Raw genomic sequence first — 19,283 nt, 5'->3', positions numbered from 1 at the left:
GCAGCACTGAGAGAAGTTGGGGCACTTGGTCTGGTACTGGACCCAGCACCCCTCTGTTGTTAGCAGCTGGGCTGGTGTCACTGTGACATGCAGTCTGTTTGGTGTATTTCTGGGGAGCCCACTCTGTGATGCATCTGATCAGCCATGATTTTTGTAGTGATGTGTTATCATTGCTTTGCATCCCATATTGTTCTCTCTTACACATAATTTCTACTTTCTTTGCTTCCACTATTGTTGTTCCCAGGGGTGAATGCATTCTGCTGCTCTGAATCCAGGTAATGTGGGACAGATCAGGAAGGCCAGGTCCCAAACTGATGTTTGGATCTTGGTCCTGGGATAGCCCTACACTGCACTTCCAGGCTGTGCTTTATGCAGAGCTGATTGCATCTTCTGCAAAGCACTGGGTGTGTTTCTGTGCAGTTGTCTTCTTTCTCCTTCCTACTGTGCTATTTTTACTGTGGTTTGAACCAGTGTTTAATTTGCCTCTTTTCACTTCTTGCTTCCAATAACAGTTCTCTCTCATCTCACTGCTTTGGCTGATCATTTTTCTCCTCTTTTGTTAGATGTCTGGCTTCTCATGTTCTCCTTTCTTCTCCGTCTGTTTAGCCTTGCACACTCCTCCCTATGGCCTTTTCATGTATTCACGTCTATGGGTGTCTGCAGAGGCAAGGATAGGGTCCCCATCTACACTAGGGTTTGAAACCAGATGACCTGACTGGACCATGGTATAGTGCCCTGTGAGTCCCTGAGTGACATCTGGAAGTAATGACGTCCCATTTCCTACGGGTTTGTTTGCCATGGTTGGCTGACTCTGATCTCTGGGGAAACGAAAATTGCTTTTTCTGTTGTTGGAGTTTCACTTGGCTCTCAGTGTCTTGGGGCTGTGGGTTGCTGTGAGGCTCCAAACCAAAGGGTGGGCAGAGGGAAGAGAGAAAGGTACAAATGAGGATGTTGCTGGGTGACCCTGCCTACAGCTGGAATTTCAGCTCCCATCTTGCCAGCTCGCTCATACATGCATGTATTTTGGGTTCTCTACAAGTGGGAGTAGTCTGGTCAAATTTTCCGTTTGCATTTTCAATTTGCTTCTTTCCACCCCCACCACATATCTCTCTTTAGCAGAAAAAAAGGAGAGGAGAGCAGCATGCCTGGCAAAGATCTGCCAGATAAATCACCTCCTGCAGATAAAAAATAACAAAGACCTGTGTGGTTATTCCTGCTCTGTTCAACAGAGAACCTCTCTCCGGCTCTGTTTAAATTCCTATCCAACCCCAAATTCTGCAGGAGCTTTCCTTGCCATTCTTGGTGTTGCTGGGTCAGATTTCAGTGATGTACCCGCAGCAGGGCTATAAGAAAGAAGGGGGCAGACCTTTTGACAGGGTCTGTTGTGGTAGGGCAAGGGGAAATGGTTTAGAATGGAAAGAGAGGAGGTTTAGACTGGATATAAGGATTCAAGTTCCTTGATAGAAGAGTGGTGAGGCACTGGCACAGATTGCACAGAGGTGGTGCAATCTGAAGGCAGATTGGTGCATCCCTGGTTGGTGCATCCCTGGAGATATCCACAGGCAAGCTGGATGGGGCTCTGGGCACCTGATGCAACTGTAGGTATCCCTGTTCACTGCAGGGAGTTGGACCAGATAGCCTTTAAGGGTATCTTACAACTGAAATGGTTCTATGATTCTGTGATTCCACAATTCCACACAGAACAGGGCAGGACAAGTACCTCTGCCCTCTGTAGCCACCCCCTGCAGGACCCAGACCTCTTGAAGGAGTCAGGGTGATCTCTTGCTGGTAGAAGGCCAGCTCTGACCACAGAACTGTGAGCTGGAAAAGGACATGCTTGTTTTTCAGATGATTCTGTGGGTATGGTTGTTTGGTGGTGGTTTTTTTTTTTTTTTCTTCCTATTTCTATGTGAGTTTTGCAGATTAGTAAATGATTTTCTTGCTTGGTGTTTTGGAACAGAAATTAAAGTCAGATTTGGAAAGGAAACAAGGAGCTTGGACAAGCTCAATATTTTATCTTTGGTTTTGACTTTTTAGCATTTTGCTTACTTTTTAAAAAGCTACAAAATGAGTTAATACGCATAATAGAAGTGTTTCTCATGCACAGAAAGGAAGAAATGTCTTCCATCTTTCCTTTACCACAAATGCTTTAAATTTACTGCAAAGAAACATTGTTAAAAAAGTGAGAGGAAGAAACCTACTGACTGCTGAGAGCAACGACTGATGGCTGAAGGGGGTATTGGAAATGTGCTGTTTGTGTATCTGCTCTATCGTGAGCCAAAGCAAAGAGTCAAACTGAAGGACATCCAATTAGTTAACAGCCTCTCCTTTTAAGTGCATTTTAAAGAGTCAAATAATGACAGGAAGAAGCTGGGCTCGCAGCCTCTTCTGCCCCAGAATATCAGTGTTCGTTCTCATGCCTGGCCGAAGGCCAACTGCTTTTGGGCTTTTAGCCACAGAATGCATTTAAAAAACGTTCTGTGCCTCCTGTTTTCTTGTCAGTCACGATGAAAGCACTGTAAATAACCATTTTTCAAGTGCGTCCATGTCCAAGCAGAGTGTGGTGGTGGTTTTCCTGGGGCTGGCTGGAGCAGGGAGGGCAGAGGATGAGTGGCTCCAAGCAGAGTGCCTGAGCCTTCTCCAGCATCTTCTCCTATAAATATCTGCTCAAGCCTGAGGGTGGTTGCCTGTTGGGACCAGGGGCTTCAGCCAACATGGAGGGCTTCTTTGATGCCTGCCTGTATGGTGATTGAAATCTGGTCAGTACTGTTTCCTGATGGTTCATCTCCATGGATGAAGCCTCAAGGGAAAGGAAAAGCCATTGCACAGAGCTGTGGAAATACCTGGGTGAAGCAGGAGGAAAGCCTCCAAGGCAAGCCTCTGCCTGAGAGTATTTGGTTGTTATTTTTCTGTGGATCTAGGGATGCACTTGGGAGCACCCCAACTAACCTGGTAGCTGTAGGATATACGACCTGTGAAGTCCTCTTTTCTTTCTCTTGAAGTATCTTTATAAGAAAATGTTTTTTTGTTGTTGTTTTTTTTTTTTTTTTTTTTAAATAACTTATTTCTTTCTATTTCAGTCATGTAGAGAGAGTAGAAAATGGGTTTGTTTTGAAAATCTGTTATATTTTCAAAAAGTCTGGATATTTTTCCTTGGAAACTATTGAGAAAGGAAAGCAGTAGAAAGCCAACTCTGTTTAAATTCCAAGTATCTCAGCTGTTGCACTCATTTCATTTGCCTTGTGCGCCTTCCCTGCTCTCTGAAAATCCCCCTGTGCTGTCCAAGGCCCTTTTCTTTCATTTGGTGAGCAAGAATGTGGGGTAAGCTGGTGTTGGCGATGCTAAATCTCTGCAGCTACTGAAGCTGTCACAGTGCTCCCTGCTCGCTCTTGCTCCCAGCCTTGACCCAGCACCCCATGGTGAGCTGGCACTGCCAGATCCGTGGCTATGTTTGGCCAGGAAGAAAAACAGCTATATATCCCTTTTCCAGTGTAGCCTTAGCTGGGGGCTGAGGACCATTCACAAAGCATACATGGTGCAGTGAGATCCTGCCCTATTTCCTTCCCTGCAAGGAAGAGCAGAAGCATTTCCAGGCTGATTTCTGTCATGTGTGAGCTGTGGGTTGGTTTGCTCGTATCTCAATGCCCATATGTATATATATGTGTGTGTGTATGTGTGTATTTATAACGTCTCTGCCTGTGAGCGTATGCACCCTCACAAACTGTAGGTGGCACTTTGAGAATTAGCAAAGATGCTGTCGGGGCACGGCTTTTAGCACAGAGCCAGAGGGAAGGAGGAACAGAAACTGGATCCATAACGGTGAGGATGGCAGAGAGGCTCCCTGGAAAAAACAAACAAACAAACAAAACCCCTCCTTCCTCACGTGCAGTGCACATGGACTGCAGCACTCGGCTGCTGACAGCGCCTTTGGAGAGATGTGCAGATACCCTGTACTTTGCTTTATGGTATGTTTTACTTATCTGCCTCAGAGGAGGAGGTCTGCTGTACTTAACGCCCTGGGGGTTCAGCTGGAGGCTAATGCTAACGGACTAGAAGAGAAGCAGTGTGCTCCGAAGCTGTTATCACCACTCAGTACAGAGCAAGCGAATGCCAGGCACAGATTATGCATTTGCAGAGCTCCCGGCCCTCGCCTGTCTGAATTGTCAGGAGAGAAATTCAGACCGCATTGTGATCAATCTGCTGTCTGTCAGCGTCTGGGAACCAGAGGGCAACCCCAGATCGATCTGCTCTTGGCGTCCTTGTTTCAGAGCTTACCTCGCTTAATGTGCTGGGTACGCACCTCTGCATGATGCCATACAGAGAGATGCCCAGATTTGCTCTCAAGCTTGTGGAGTGTACAGCACACAGAGAGGCTCTTCTTTTCATGTGGGGCAATGTGAGCCTAGATTTTGAGAGATTGTTCTGCTCTTAGGGTGAGGCTCTCAGTGCTCTTGCAGTGTGCATCCTGGAGGTGTAGTATTAAGGGATGGTGACGGAGAATTTGCTGTGGTTCCCATGAAGTGTGAGGTTGTGGTTGGACTTGATGATCTTTAAGGTCTTTTCCAACCTGAGTGATTCTATGTTTCTCAGCTCTCTGAAAAGGCATCACATGAAATCTTTCCAGCCTTCCCAGTCTCTGGGGGAGGATTAGGAATGCCATCATACATTTTTCTAAATGTTGAAGTGCCACAAAGGTCTGTAAGAGGGTCCAGAATAGAGAGAGCTCTGATCGTTGGTGTTTTGGGCATGGTTGGTTGCTTCCTTCTTGGAGATCTCACCCTGGGGTGAGAACTGTTCTCAGCTGGATGATGCCTGGCAGCAGCTGGAGAAACATCCTTGGGAGCAGAATGCTGTTTCATGGGTGTGTGATGTATTCTTGGTTTCTTGCAATAAGAAACCACATATCACATACCTGTAACCTACTGGCAGATGCTTTCAGAGGTAAGCCCAGTTAGAGGAGCAGAACTAGGGCATGCCCTAGTGCAGAGGACATCTTCAGCTACTGCTCCTGCTGAACCAGTGCTTGCTTTCCCCATTTGGGCACTGGATTAGGATCAGTGCCAGTCTCCTCTCTGCCAGCTGTTGAGTGTGTGGTTTCCTTTCTTCTCTCCCACTCTGTGTTTGGCCTGAGAGCACCGTTGTGCACTGACTTCTGCAAGCAGGGGGAACAGTGGACTTCTTGCCTAAGGCTGAAGGAGGCATTGCACCATTATTATCCACCCTGGTGCTGGTGGGTTCTCTGCTTAGGGAAATAGGCTGTGAGTATCTGTTACGTGGGCTCTACTTTATAGTCTTCTCATATTTTCTCTTTTCATTTGGTTTGAAATGGATGCCTTCAAGACACCGCTGTATTCTTTATGATGTTTGAAGTGGAGGGCTGAATCTTGCCTGTATCAGCATAAGGGAATGAATTTGCAAGGCTGTTCAGGGCTCTGTGTGAGCATGATGCCAGGTAGATCTGCATTCATAATCTGAGGTGTCCTTAGGGATGTTTGCCCAAGAAGGCTGCATATCAAAAAGATACCAGGACTGATACACCCCTAGAATCACGGCTTCTTTCCATGCCATCCTTTCAATACTTCTCTGAAGTTTCATAATGGCAATTAAAAAAAAAAAAAAAAAAAAAAAAAGCAACTGTGTAAAATCTACACTTTATTTCATTTTTCTCCCTCCCTCTTTCCCCCACCAAGCTCTCTTGAGTATGACATCAGCTTAAGCAATGTTCATTTAGGATCTTCAGCTTTCAGAGCCAGATTACAATGGAGCCAGCAAAGCGTGCTTTGTTAGCTTTGATTATGTTCCATGTGGTGCAGCACAACAGCTGGAATAATTCAGCTCATGTAGGGGGAAAAGCAATGCAGAACAGGAGGAAGGAGGAAGCAGGATCAGCACAGCAGCAAGAGCAGCAATTTAGGATTGCCTGCATGAGCAGGATCTGGCCCAGTTGTTACTGGAATATTGTGGAAAATGCAAGATCACATTTGTGTGAGGCTCATTTCCCAGAATATAAGATTGGACTAATGGTTTTGGCTCTCTTGAATGGCTCTTTGTGATGTCCCATCTACTGTTTCTTGAGTGTGCAATGGGATTGATGCTGGAGATTCCCGATGACTTTATCCCAAGGCTTTGTTCCTGGGTGGTAGAAGTCACTGCTCTGAGAGGCACTGAGACCTGCACGCAGGGACCTGCTGCCCTCAGCAGCACTCTGCAGGAGGAGATTTTCTTGCTGCTTGTACTGCTTCGTCTTAATCAGATGCATTTATCTGAGGTTGGAAGAAGATGAAGCTTGCCCATGTTTACTTTGCTTTAGTTGTAAAGGTGAAACCAGCCAAGACACAGTGAGTTTTGCACTTAGCTTCAGCTTGCAGTGTGTACATTTACCTCTCCATCCATGCAGGACAAAATTTTTCTGAGGCTATTTTGAGATCTGTTGGGCAGAAAAATGTTGTAACACTGGGGGCTGCACAGAGAATATTAGCTGTGGTGGGTTATACTTCAACTCTGCCTCAGCAAAACGTTATCCCACCATCCACTTCCATGCATCCTGACAATCACATGTTCATGAATGGTGACTTGCCCACTTGCAGCAGTTACGCTGTGTCTAGCACTGGTCAGCAGCCCCTTAAACACATTTCCCTTTCTGTCCTCCTCCTGTGCCACTTTGCTGTCCTTCCTTTCCCTACAGAGATCTCTCTGTTTCTGCAGAATCTCAGGTGACTCCTCGGAGGCACTCACACATTTCATAAGCAAAAAAACAGGCTGAAAGGGAAGCCAAGGAGCCTGTTTAGGATGCTACATACACATAACTATGTATTACAAAAAGCCTAATACGCCCTGGTAAACTTTACTTAACAGACTACTTAATCTCTACAAATGTTAACCTCCAGGTTTTTATTTACGGAGCTGGTGTTTTATGATGCCATTGTCTAATTGAAATGTGTTCATTCTTTCTCCAAGTGCCGCTGCTAAGCATTTTACTGATATATAACATGAGGGCTGGATGGGATTTTTTTTTTCTTTCAGAGTAAACTTGGGAGACAGATGGTGTTCAGGCGGTACAGATGTGACAGCTTCCATTGCCTTTTTAATGGAGCTTTTCTTGCCAGCAAAGCACTTTTGTTTTCAAATGAAAAAATTGTAATTTTCGCTGGCACTGTAGAAAAACAAGCAGCAATGCAGGAGGAAAGAGATTTAGAGTTGTATGTCTGCAGCAATGAGGGGGCTTGCTTCATAAACCAGAGCTGGCTGCTGCCTGAGCTCAGCTCTCCTCTCTCAAGCTCAGGCTTTGCCCATGGAGCAGCTTGGGCTGCACTTGGGCAGCCCTCAGCCTTCCCTCTCTCTGCTGGAGCTTTCCAAAGAGCCCATGGCTTGTTCTGTTGGTACAGATGGGAAGGTCGGGGCTGAGGAAAGGCAGTGGGAGGTCTGGGTATGGCCTTGGGTTGTTGATGTGAGGCCAGCATGGTGGGCATGGACCAGTCCCCAGCCTCAGGGTGGACTTGGGAGTAGACTGTCTGAGCCAGTTGGCACTCAGTGTACCATCCAAATCCTTGCATGTTGGGAAGGTTCAGAACACAGATTTATTTATTTATTTATTTTTGGCAACGTGGTTGTTTTTTGTGGGTTGGGTTGGGTTTTTTTTGTGGTTTTTTTTTTTTTTCCCTTGTCCAGCTCAGGAGCTTGAAGCAACAAAAGTAGTGCTCTTTCATTCAGTGCCAGGAAAATGCTGTTATTTATCAGGGAGAGAAATGGCAGTGCTATTTCGCATGGCGGATAACCGATCCTTTGAAACTCGCTATCTCGGGTTGGCACAAAGGTGAAGGGCTCAGCAGAAGAGGCGCAGTTCAACTCCTCTGCAGAGCATCTCAGGGCAGTCCCACTGCTCACCTTAGGAGGAGCTGTCCCAGCAGCTGCTGTCTCCAGCAGTCCTCGAGTCTCTGCTTTTGCTGTGGGTGCCCTGTGCTACTAGCTAAGAGCCCTGGAAAGCAGTGATAAGGAAGGCCAGGGCTGGCTCCGTCCCATCTCTTAGAAGCAGTTCACCTTTCATAAGCCAGTGCTTTCAGCAGCATGAGTTAGTGAATGGGATCAGAGCTGCCCTGAAACCCACGGGGTTTGTGCCAACCAGACTGGAGTTTCAGTCTGGAACGAAAACCAGAGCTCTCTGAAATGCTGCAAAATGGGAAATTTCAGCCTGCAGCTGCTTTCACTTTTGAATTTTTTTAATTTTTATTTTTTATTTTTTGCAATTTTTTTTCTAGTTTTGGATGTAACCCCATGGGTAGCTGTTGTGATGATATGGCAGGAATTCACTTCCAGAGATGATCCATCTGCGGTAGATTGGGCAGATTTTGCTTACGGCCCTTCCTGACAGCACAGTCTCTCTTGCAAATCGTTCTGCTGTTAGGTGACCGTGGTTTCAATTCATCCAGCTTCTGACATATTTTGCTGTTTATCAGTTTAATTGCAAAGGGCTCATTGCTATGCTATCTGACTACAGAGTGCCAATTTAAGTGTCTATAACCCTGAAAGTGCAGTGCCTGTATTCCCAGGCCCAAATCCCTCTGCCTCGTTCAGGCATACTGTGTCAAACTAGATAAGTGGGTAAATGCTAAAAATTTAGCAGTTTAGTACATGTGCAGTGCTGCCAACTGGCAAGAATCCTCAGAGTGGTAAGATGAAACATTCTGAGTTTCAGAACAAAATGTCTGTGCTGGGATACTGAACTACATGTATTTAATGTACTGTTACTGAGGGTTTGTGGAAAACCAGAATGGAAGCTATTGAAACAAATCCTAGCTCCATCTAATATTCCTGTAGTCCAGCTCATTGCTCACCATATCATGAAAGATAACAATATCCAGCTTTTTTGTTCAGAGGCAGTTCTTTTTCTGCTTCAAACAATAATGGAGGGAAAAAAGAAGTTTTGCTTAGGCATCACGGAAAATGAAGTTAACAGGCATCAGAACTTTGTCTTGGAAATTTGCTGCAAGGCAGACACAGGTATATCTAAAGTAATAAGAAGTGAACACTGATAATGTGTCTATAGGGATGGTGATGTCTAAATCCTATTTTATGTGCATCCACGTGGACAGGATTTTTGGAAGAGCATTGCCAGCAGTGAGACCATGGGTTTGTAACGAGGGTGGGAGAAGCACAAGGTCTTCTTTATTGTAGGGCTGATGTGGTGGTCCCCATTGAGGACATCAGCCAGAAGGTCTGTGTCAGGCTGGGTGCTAAGGGAATATTGATCTGGTGTCTGTGCTGCATCGCGCAGGGCTGCTTGTGAAAGTCACTTTGGAACTGACTGTGCCCTCCTCCTTATCAGACAGACATCTGAAAAATGTTTAGTTCGTTAAAGGACTGTTTGAAAATAACTCAGGCAGAGGAGACAAGGCAAGGTGCTGCAGATCTGATGGTTGAGCTGTCTTTCTCAGTTTGGTTTGAAAGGAAGGGAGGTGGGAGTCCTTGTGGCCGTGGGTGCACAGCCTGCAGGAAGGAGCCTCTGACTGGGCACAGACCAAAGCTTTGGTCTGAGGAGAGGTGACAGCAAAATGTGACACCTCAGCACTTGGTAGGGCTGTGCAAAAGTGAGAGAGTGAAAAGACAAAGCAAATGTCCCTTCCTGGGTGTTGCATCTGGACAGTGCATTTAGGGCTGGCTTCGGACCCACCATCATGGAGCCTACAGTGGAGCTCCTGACACTCAATAAATTCCATTCTAGCAGGGAGTCACAGTGCATCCCAGAGCAACAACATATATGAGCGTTTAACAAACTTAAATTCAACTCTTTTCTTGAACCAAAATAGATTGTTTCCGTGCCTGTCCAGATTCTAAATTAACAGAACAAACAGTCATTTAAAATGAATGATTTCAAGTCAGAGGAATACAAATCAGAGACTGTATTTCTTGTCACTGGAAGAATACTATTGCACTAAAAAATATTACTTGGTTTTTCAGTCTTCTATAGAGCAGACAAATGATCTTCATTATCAGGCAATCAACAGACAATAAAACCAGCTCTAGCTCCACATCTGACATGGCCCAACCTTGACAGATCATTCCCATTGGTGCCTTTACATTTCAAGGGTTGCCAGCTCACATCTTCATTTGGCTTGTGTGGAGCTGGACCCAGAAAGGCTTTACCTCTCAATTCACTGACTGTCTTGATCTGCAGCTCCATTCTTTCTGCCATCCTCCCCAGCAGTGCTTTCCTTCACTTGGGCTAAGAAACCATTTCTAAATGGTGGGAGGTTAGTGGGCAAACCTGGGTCATAGCTCTTCTGAGGGGTAGGTCCAGACAGGATGGCCATTTGGAGCATATTATAAAGGGTTACCCTCAGGCAACTTTAGATGTGTGATGAACACAGTGTTGAAAAGTGACCTTGTAATTTGGTACAGTCCATTGGAAGCACCGGTGCTAAATTCCAGTGCAAATTAAAGCACAGCCTGAACTCCTCATGCTTCTGGCCTGACTCAGGCTGCTGCAAAGTCAACAAGACTCTCGTTGCCTCCATTGGGTCTGATATGACCCTTATTGAATAAACAATCAAGAGGTAAACATGTATAGAATCTGATTCCCTGGTCTCCAGCCACTCGATGAACTCTCTGCAGCATCATATAAATACAACTTTGGCATGTGAAATTCCAGCAAAGTAGAGCAGCCCTTCCATCCCCCAGCTGTGTACCTCTGTCCAAGCTCCTCCATGACTTCTAGTCAGATGTCACTCATCTGTTACACAAGTGGTAAGATGATGATATACTGCTGTCCTTTCTGCCCTTAATAATCAGTGATGAGATCTTCTTTTGCACAAACTCTGAACAGCTGCAAGCGCCTGCAGCAGCTGGCAGACCTGCCCTACAGCCACTCATCCTTTCGTGCCCCACTGTGGCTACAAGACTGTCATGATACTGCACTGGGATGATCCCAAAGATCTCTCTTTTTTTTAACAGCACAGCTCTTTGTTATTCTGTCCAGGAGTAGCAAAGCTATCAATCGTCCAGAATGAGAATGTTTTAAAGCACACTAAACAGCAAATAATCCTCTGCTCGGGATATTAAATATCACAAACCACAAATTTCCTAGTGTTATTACTTTGTAACTGGCTGTTTTCCTGTTTTAGCACTGGGGGGGCTGCTCAATGCCCTTGTCTGTTGGCTGAGGCTGTGCTCATTCTAAGCCTGGGCTGAAAGGCGATGCACTACACAGCCTCATGCAGCCTGCTTCCAGGCAAGGATTTTGGGTGATCCTGTGTGGAGCCAGGAGTAGGTCTTGATGATCCATCCCTATAGGCTCCTTCCAACTAGGGATATTCTATGTTTTTGGTTTTTGTTTTTTTTTTTTTGACAGAACTTTTCTTTCCAGTACACTGACTTATAATGTTTGCTGTGTTTGATTGGCATCTCCTCTTTGTGATAGTGGGGCTAAGTACTCATGGTCATGTCACAGAATCGTTCAGGTTGGATGGGACCCATAAGGATCATCGAGCCCAACCTTCAGTCCATCACACCGTGCCCACTGACCACATCCCACAGTGCCAAATCTTGACAGTTCTTGAACACCTCTGAGGATGGTGACTCCACCACCCAACTGCTCTTTTGGAGAAGAAATTTTTCCCAGTGTCCAACCTGATATCAGATCATGTCTGGCCAGCATGTCTGGCACAGACTACTTTGTGAAGGAGAGGAATCTGCATCAATCCTTGCCTCATCTCTGTGCCAATCTGCTTTCTGGGACCTAAGAATTATTGCCCTAAGGAGTATTATGGGGGGAGATACAGACAAGAACAAGGCTATAGTCATAGGTGGATTGACACGATCTCCCTCCATAAAGTTATGCTTCTGGTCTGCTTGTCCCAGATACTGTTAGATAAAGACTGTTGGATAAAATCATGCAGCTATGGAAAACAGAGCTTTTCTAAAGCTAAGATCAAGAATGAGGGGTGTCATCTGGCATTAAAGAGAGAGATTTTTGGAAACAAAGGCAAAAAAAAGTCCTGCACTGCCCTGCAGAATGAAACCATATATGGCTTTGAGTGACAGAGAAAGTGGAACATAGCAAATAGAAGGTCTGGAGTCTTTGTTATTTCCTGTGATCCTCTGACACTGCAATCGTTTTCCAGCCCTGAAAATGATGGTAAAGGTTTGACAAAAGGTATAACTCATCAGTATGTGCAGAAGCATCTGCAAAATCCAGATGGGAAAATGACCTTGGCTCCTGCAGTTAAAGAGAAAATGAGGCTTGGGCCAGATTAATTCCCAGGGTTACACGCTGATTTCATTGGAGATGCCCTGAAAGTGAGTTTGATTCTGAATTCCTTCAAGTTTCCAAAACAAAGCTAAATCCAGGTGGGTGGCAGTCAGGAAGTGATGGGGGTTTTTCTTGTGCATTTCTTTTTTTCCCTCCAGTTGTTTTAGTACAAACTACCACGGCTTAAACCTTATTCCTTCTGATCTATAAGAGCAGACAACTGTTTGACAAAGAAAAGGTGAAGTCTTTACCTTAAACAAGCTCATGCTTCATTGGGAAAGATTTCACTTCATTGATGAGCTTGTCTTTCTATTCAAAGTATCTCCAGCTTTGACTCTCAGGAGTGCATCCATTCTTTGCCTCTCTGAACTCACTGCCTGCTGATGTGTTTGCAGGAGCTTCTCCTGAGGAATGCATTTCTGAACAAAAAAGTGGTTTTACTGAATTAATAATAGATGGGCTCAAGCTGCAGGAGTTGAAGCTTGATTTCTACATGGATACAGACTCAGGTTTGGTGCATGTCTAAAGGTGGGTTATCATGACCCCTGACAATCAGATATATCTCAACCTTTGTGATGTCCGAAATGTTATCACTTTGTAAGAAGCCTATTCAATCCTACAGAGGCAATACAACTCTGGAATAATGCAGCAAATGTATTTGGTGATTTGAGAATGGAGGTGATTGTGATATTTGAAAGTTGCATTTGGGGGCAGAAGTATGAAAGGGAAATCCAAAGATTTTGAACTAGACCTTCTCCCTGTGGCAAATTTAGGTCTCTTTTCCACGTAGGGAATTTTGGTTCCACACAATCTGAATTCAGATGATTCAGATTTGGGGTACTGAATCTGAGTGGGTCCCACGTTGCAGCCCACTGACCCTGATAGGAGAAGTGCTTGGATGTGCTGGGGACTGGCAAGCCTTGCAGTGCCCTGAATGCGACCTTGTAAAAGCTCATTGTGCTCCTGTGGGGAAAACTGCCCCTCTGAAGCTCAGAGAACTTCTGTAGATTTATGACTGATGTGGGGATTACTAAAGTATCAATTAATCTGTGAGGGTAGTGAGTGTTTCCTGTTTCTACTCCAGAAATCAATGTTTTCCCAGCGTGTTGCTCCCCATTAGTTGCTCTTTCTATTTTCTCTGATGTGTAGGAAGCACGGAAAATAGAAGAAATTAAATATGAAGATAATACAAAGTTAAACACACCTCTTTTTGATCTTCAAATCGAGTTAATGTCAAGCAAAGTACATTTCTGAACTTGTGCTCTATGCACTGCTTTGCCTCTTTGTTTAACAGTGAATTGTGTGGAGTTTTATCACCTGCCAGCTTGTGCGGTAGATTGGAAAACAGAATTAATAGGAAATGTTGCCAGAGTCAGCTGGGAACGATCCCTTTGAGGGACCATCTAATTGGAAGCTCTTTGCCTTTCCAGGGTCTTGTTATCACAGTATCAGACCACTTCCTATGCTAGAATATTGTGATCCTTATGACATCCCTGCAGCAGGACGTGGAGACCTCAGGCACCAGGAGCAGAGTGAGTGCCCCATCCCTGGAGGTGCCCAAGGCCAGGTTGGGTGAGGCCCTGGGCAGCCTGTGCTGATGGGGGGCAACCAGCCCATGGCAGGGGTTTGAACTAAATGATCTTTAAGGTCCCCTCCAACCCTAGACATCCTGTGATCTCCATGTTGCAGATTTTGGTGTACTGATTATGGGATCTGCACAAACCATTCTGCTCAGAAGCAGAATGGCCCAGGACAGCATTTCTTGTCTTTCCCTGCATGCAGGAAGCAATGGAGCTGGGGAGAGGTCCTCTGGGTCAAGCAATGAGAAGGAGGGTAATAAGCAGCTCCCAGAAATGCAGATTAACACACAAGGTTAGCACAACAGAAACATGCTTTCTTCTACCAGTTCTGTTCAGTATTTAAACTGAGATATTTTGTTCCCATGGGGAATATTGTACTAGAATAGAAAAAGGCATAGCATGTAGTTATTATTGGGCCAGCGACTGTAATGAGCATGGAAAATGGAACAATATATAACCCATTCTTAATAGACTCCTGGGAGGGTTATCCTTTGCTTCTGCTCAGATTCCATACCCAGACTCTTCTTATTTTTCTAATTGGTAATACTTTTTTTTTTTTCTTCCCCTCTGGAGAGCCCACATCCATTTGTATTGCTCCGTAAACATTAATGGCATTTCCCAAAGATGAATTATCTCCATGCCTGTACCAGAAGCATCCTATCTTCTCCTTTTTAAAGCAGCTGTTTGACCAGAGCTCCTGCCCTTTCCAGACCACTGTGGAAGACCAAATCCTCCAACTGCCGCTGGTAGGGATACCCTGGTTCTTATGTGAGCTCCTTGTACCATCACAATGATTAGTACTGCTGAACTGATTCCTGGAACCATGGTGACCTACATCTCTTTTGTGAAAGACAAGGTGCCCAGGGTCCACGAGGGCAGCAGGCTGGGAAGGCATCCAGCTTTCAGTGCATGCAATCAGTTATTTAAGTATTGGAATGCTCTGTCGTGAAATGGTGATTACTTTGCTTTTACTTTGTGGCCATGAAGGTTTGAGCGGTTTTAAGGTGCTTAAACAAGATGTTAAAATTGTTATGATCTGGCTTGTAGGGTTTTATTGTCCTTAATCAAGGTGTATAAGAACATGGCAAAACTTGTTGGTGCCATGATAATTCTTCAGTATTACTCCATGCTGGTGAGGAGGATGTAAACTTTGCTGCTTCATATTCCAAGGAAATGGCCTTCCATCACCTTGAAGGTTGAAATGTTGGCTGTGGGAGACAAAGATGTGAATACCATGGAAACGAGACTGTTTCACTGAGGAAATATTGTGGTGTTTTATTTGATTTTGCTTCTAGGTACTTGCAGTAGGTCATCCCACAGCAGCAACTAAACATCTTGTTCCACTGTTGAGAGGAATCTGGCCCTAAAGATATTCACCTGTGACTTTCCTCATTGTCTTTATTTTCCTTGATTCAAGCTGACATACGGACTGAGACCTAAAATCTGTGTTACCGTGGTTGGAGGCCCAAGGTTGGCTACGTTTTGGTACCAAGTCCTTCTATCATCGATGTCCACATATTAAAGGTAACGTCTTTGAGTGCATGCTAATAAGAAAGTTTGATTGTTTGCTACAACTGATGATAGCTCTGCGCCTTCGTTTTTTGGCACTGCAGCCCTCAGAAAGACAGTTTTTTAATGTCTGCCACACATCCATGTCTCAGCTTTGCTGGCATGAAACCAGGAAAGACGGCACATTTTGTTTCCTGTTATCTCCAATGAGGGCAGGGAGCTCACACCGCTGCTCACTTCAGCTTTGCTGAGATGTGGATGTTTTGGCTTTTTGGGGAGTCCATGCTTACGGTGCACAATCAGTGCAGTTTAAGGGTGTAAAGGAGCAAATTGAGGCCCGTGACAGCTTGAAGGATTGCGTGGGCTCCAGTAGCCAGACCCGATCTGAGCACACACAAAAAAAATAGTGTTGATAGACAACTTTCGTAAGTTGCTTTGTCGAGTGTCAGCTTCACTTCACAGCACGTTGTCACATGCCAGTGCTGACACTTGTGGCATGCCTTGCTGGCACAGTGTGCCATGTCTTTTGTGCTGGTGTCTTTTTCTGCATTTCTTTCCCACGAAATCCCTGATTTACAACCTGCAGTCATCAGGCTTTGCTCTTGTATAGGTGAGAGGAGCCTTGTTGCATAGCGTGTACTGGCAGAGCAGTCCAGCACTGTCAAGGATGGAGCATATGAACCCTCTAAATGTAATGATATTTTTGTGCTATTGAGTGCTTTCTGCTGCTGGACAGAATATCCAAGTTCTTCCATTCATTCAGAAATCGTGGCAGTATGTGTTACTTTGAGAGCAAAAACATAGCAGAGTTAACAGTTGCTGGAGGCCAGGTGAGATGAACAATAGCTTGCTTAAACAATTTACATTTGTTGGCCATTCTGTGTACTAGATGTTCTCCCAGTGGCATGCTACCATAGCTGGGAAGGGAAACTGTCCTCCTAGTACCGCACATAGGCAAGGATTGTAGCTGCTAGCGTGTTAAACTGAGTCTCGGAGCTCTGTAAAGGGTTGTGGTGTGTGTGGATAGAGAAAGAAAAAAAGAAATGTCACTCATTAGGACTTTGACACTGTCAAATAACAGTGGGAAACAGTGAAGAGAGTGTAAGAGCCTCAAAGCAGGAAAGATCTCTGTAAAGTCTTTCCCGATGGGTAACCAACTTAACCCACAGCACTTCACTGAGAGAGGGGCAGGGAGTTTAAATCAATGGAGGCCTTTGTACCAACAAGCTTAAGGTCTTTCTGGGCTTTCTCAGGTTTGTGATGAATTTTGGGGCACTTGGAGCTAAGCAGCTCCCAGTGTGGAGCTGGCTGTGTAACCACAGTGTTTTTGGGGCTGTCCTAATGTTCCACCATGAGCTGATTTTTTCCATCTGCCACACAGGTTAGGAGGTGTACAGAGTTTCTTAAGGTGTGTGAGAGGCTTTTGTTGTGCCTCATGGCACCATAAGTGGCTGATGGTTTGCTAAGGCCAAGTAGGCAGCAAGGAAAGCCAGCACATACAGCACATGGCAGAAGAGCTGCTCTCTGTTCCCTCCGAGGTAATGTAAACCCTGGTTGCGAGCAGCACTAATTAGTTCTTGTTATGGGCCAGCCAGTGAGTGTCACGTGAGGTGATTAGCTCAAACACAATGGATTGAAGCAGATTCTTTTGACATATTGGTCTGAACGTGGCATTTCCAGGGGCTCACTATAGCACTGACTTGGCAAATGAAAATTGGTACTGGGTAAAGACCCAGTGTGAGACGCACAGTAGAAAAATTAGCACTTAGTCCCACTGGATCTGCTGTTGCACACAGCCCACAGATCCTGCTGTGCTCCATGAAGTGTGAGCTCCAGGGCTGGGGCAGGAAGGTCCAAATTGTGACCGGGGCATTGGTGGCTTGATTAGGTCGTGGAACTGCTAGCTCTGCATTGATGGTCTTTAGGCTCCATGTCTTTGGATGTCCATCACATGTGTGAGTAAGCAGCCAACCCCCAACCCACCACTGCCTAATTTTGGGAGATCCCTGTAGTGTGAGACGAAGCTGGGCCATGAGCCCAGATAGGGCTGGGCTTTGGCTCACTACACATCTGTTTGTGATTTTGCCCTAGTGTTGTGGGACTGGGAGCTCCCCAACTCATACCAGAAGGCCTCACCGCTGGGCTCCAGTGTGTGATTTTAAAGTTAGCATTGGGCTGGTGTTGCTGATGCTTTGCTGTTGGCCCACAGGCAGGCTGCCTGTATGTGAGTGCAGTGCTGGGCAGCAGTGCCATGGCATAAGGGTTCTTTATTTCAAGCTTTTTGAAAACATGCTTGAAATGCATTCCTTCATGCTGATCCTGAGAGTCTTCCATACTCTTAGCATTTCCCCTCTTGGTGCCTATACAGCTGCTTGCCCAGCCAGCAGCTGGGTTGCTCATCATCTCCCATAGCAGCTCTGTGGTATGGAATGGCTATGACAACAAAGCAGACCCAAGAATTATAGTGCTATTTTGTGCATTTTTTTATGTGTGCCCATAATTTTATGAAAGGAAACAAACCTGCCTGGCTTAAAATAGCAATGCTTTGGGCTGTTTTCACTTGTGTAATGGGCCATTCCATCCACTACCCCTCTTCAAGCCCTTGGGTATTTGCTTATTGGCTTTGCTTTTCCCTCCAACAGATTTAACCAAAGCCCTTTTCTTGGCCTAACACCAAAACCCTCTCAGCACCCAGCCAGGGCAGTGTTGTGCCATCTAGGGAAGCCAAGGGCATTTATTCTTGGTGCCTGAGCCAGGCTCACAAGGAACCACTACTGCCACCCCCCCAGCAGTGCCTTGTCACTGCTGACAGCAGGGACTTAGCAGTGTTACTGCCTCCATTTTAGTTTCTAAAGCAAGCAGCCATCCTTCCTTCCCTTTATCTTCTCGCTCTCCCCTAATAAATATCATAATTTCATCCTGCGAGACCTGAAAACCCATTTCTGAAACTCCTCTGGCAACTAATACAGTAAAACAAGCCTATAAATATAAATAATTATGATAAAAAGGCATAAAATGCCAGACTTGGGTCAAACATATCCACGCAGTGACACTGGCAACAAATAACTACGCAGTGTCTGAATATAGATGGAAAAAGCTGAATACAGAGCAGCTCGTTTGTTGCCCATAACTGTCAGACTCCTAATTCGGACAGGCCATATTTTATTGATAGCAGAGCAAACACAGTCATAATCCGTCCCTACCTTTCCTGCTGTGTGAAAAATCCCATCCATCCCCAGGGAAGCGAGGATGGCAAACCCAGTGCTGTGAACGTGAGGCGGAAGCATAAGGCAGAAAGCACAGTCCCAGCCTGCGTTTCTCACACATCATCATTGCTAAGTTCGATTTTCCAAAAGCTTTGTTTTATTTTTTTTAAAGGTAACATCTTTATTTAGTATTATTGTATTTATTAGTTGTTGTTATTATTATTATTATTATGCAGAGATGAGATCTTTTTTTCTTTTTTTTCCCCCTTTGATCACGGAGCAAACAGTTTGCTTTGAAAATGTTAATGGAAGTCCTGATTTAAAACATTTTTTTTCTTCACTTTTTTTTTTTTTTTTTTTTTTTTGCGTGTGTGTGTGTTTTTTATTTTGTTTTTTAAAACGTTGCAACAGGCAAGATCTGGGGTTCGGTTTCCTCGTCCTACATAAAGGAAGCTCCTGGAGTTCGGGCTCCTAGCCACTACCGTAGGTCCTGCCTTGCTCAGCTGTCGTCCTCTCAGTGTGGGTTCGCCGGGTGGGGTGGGAAGGTGGGTGGGAGGGGAGGAGCTGGAGGGAGGGAGGGTGTTTGTCAGCTATGTCGAGTCTTGGTTAACGACTTTGCCTCCGTTCATGGTTGGTGTCCCTGAACTTTTTCTAGAGCGTCCTTGTTTTTCTCCAATTTCATGCAGCGATGGCTCTCTGTACATGCACACTGCAAACAGAAAAGACACCCGTTAGCAGCCCTGA

The 19,283-nt window shown here is 45.2% G+C and overlaps 1 protein-coding gene and 2 long non-coding RNA genes across 6 annotated transcripts in view; 2 read left to right on the top strand and 1 right to left on the bottom strand.

Moving 5' to 3' along the window:
• LOC149916623 (uncharacterized) overlaps positions 1 to 13,771 on the top strand; it is an 82,623-nt gene extending 68,852 nt beyond the window's left edge. The window contains exons 2-3 of the long non-coding RNA XR_016469462.1: positions 12,640 to 12,772; positions 13,675 to 13,771. This is a non-coding gene — a long non-coding RNA (uncharacterized LOC149916623). The remainder of the gene's footprint in view (positions 1 to 12,639; positions 12,773 to 13,674) is intronic.
• Positions 13,772 to 14,032: 261 nt separating this feature from the next.
• Positions 14,033 to 15,342, top strand: LOC149916622 (uncharacterized). Its single transcript, XR_016469463.1, has 3 exons — positions 14,033 to 14,116; positions 14,398 to 14,570; positions 15,242 to 15,342. It is a non-coding gene; the product is annotated as an uncharacterized LOC149916622 (long non-coding RNA).
• A 3,128-nt stretch (positions 15,343 to 18,470) lies between these two features.
• Positions 18,471 to 19,283, bottom strand: part of FGF12 (fibroblast growth factor 12) — a 186,801-nt gene continuing 185,988 nt past the window's right edge. For 2 of the 4 annotated variants that reach the window (XM_090147387.1, XM_090147386.1), the window contains exon 5: positions 18,471 to 19,248. In XM_090147387.1, coding sequence (XP_090003513.1) covers positions 19,130 to 19,248 — 119 coding nt within the window. In that variant the 3' untranslated portion in view covers positions 18,471 to 19,129. The remainder of the gene's footprint in view (positions 19,249 to 19,283) is intronic. The other 2 variants (XM_031603404.2, XM_031603403.2) reach the window with 2 other exon arrangements.

This window comes from Phasianus colchicus, chromosome 10 (genome assembly GCF_987193195.1).
Source record: "Phasianus colchicus chromosome 10, bPhaCol1.hap1.1, whole genome shotgun sequence".
NCBI lineage: Eukaryota > Metazoa > Chordata > Aves > Galliformes > Phasianidae > Phasianus > Phasianus colchicus.
This window is presented reverse-complemented; position numbering and strand designations above follow the sequence as displayed.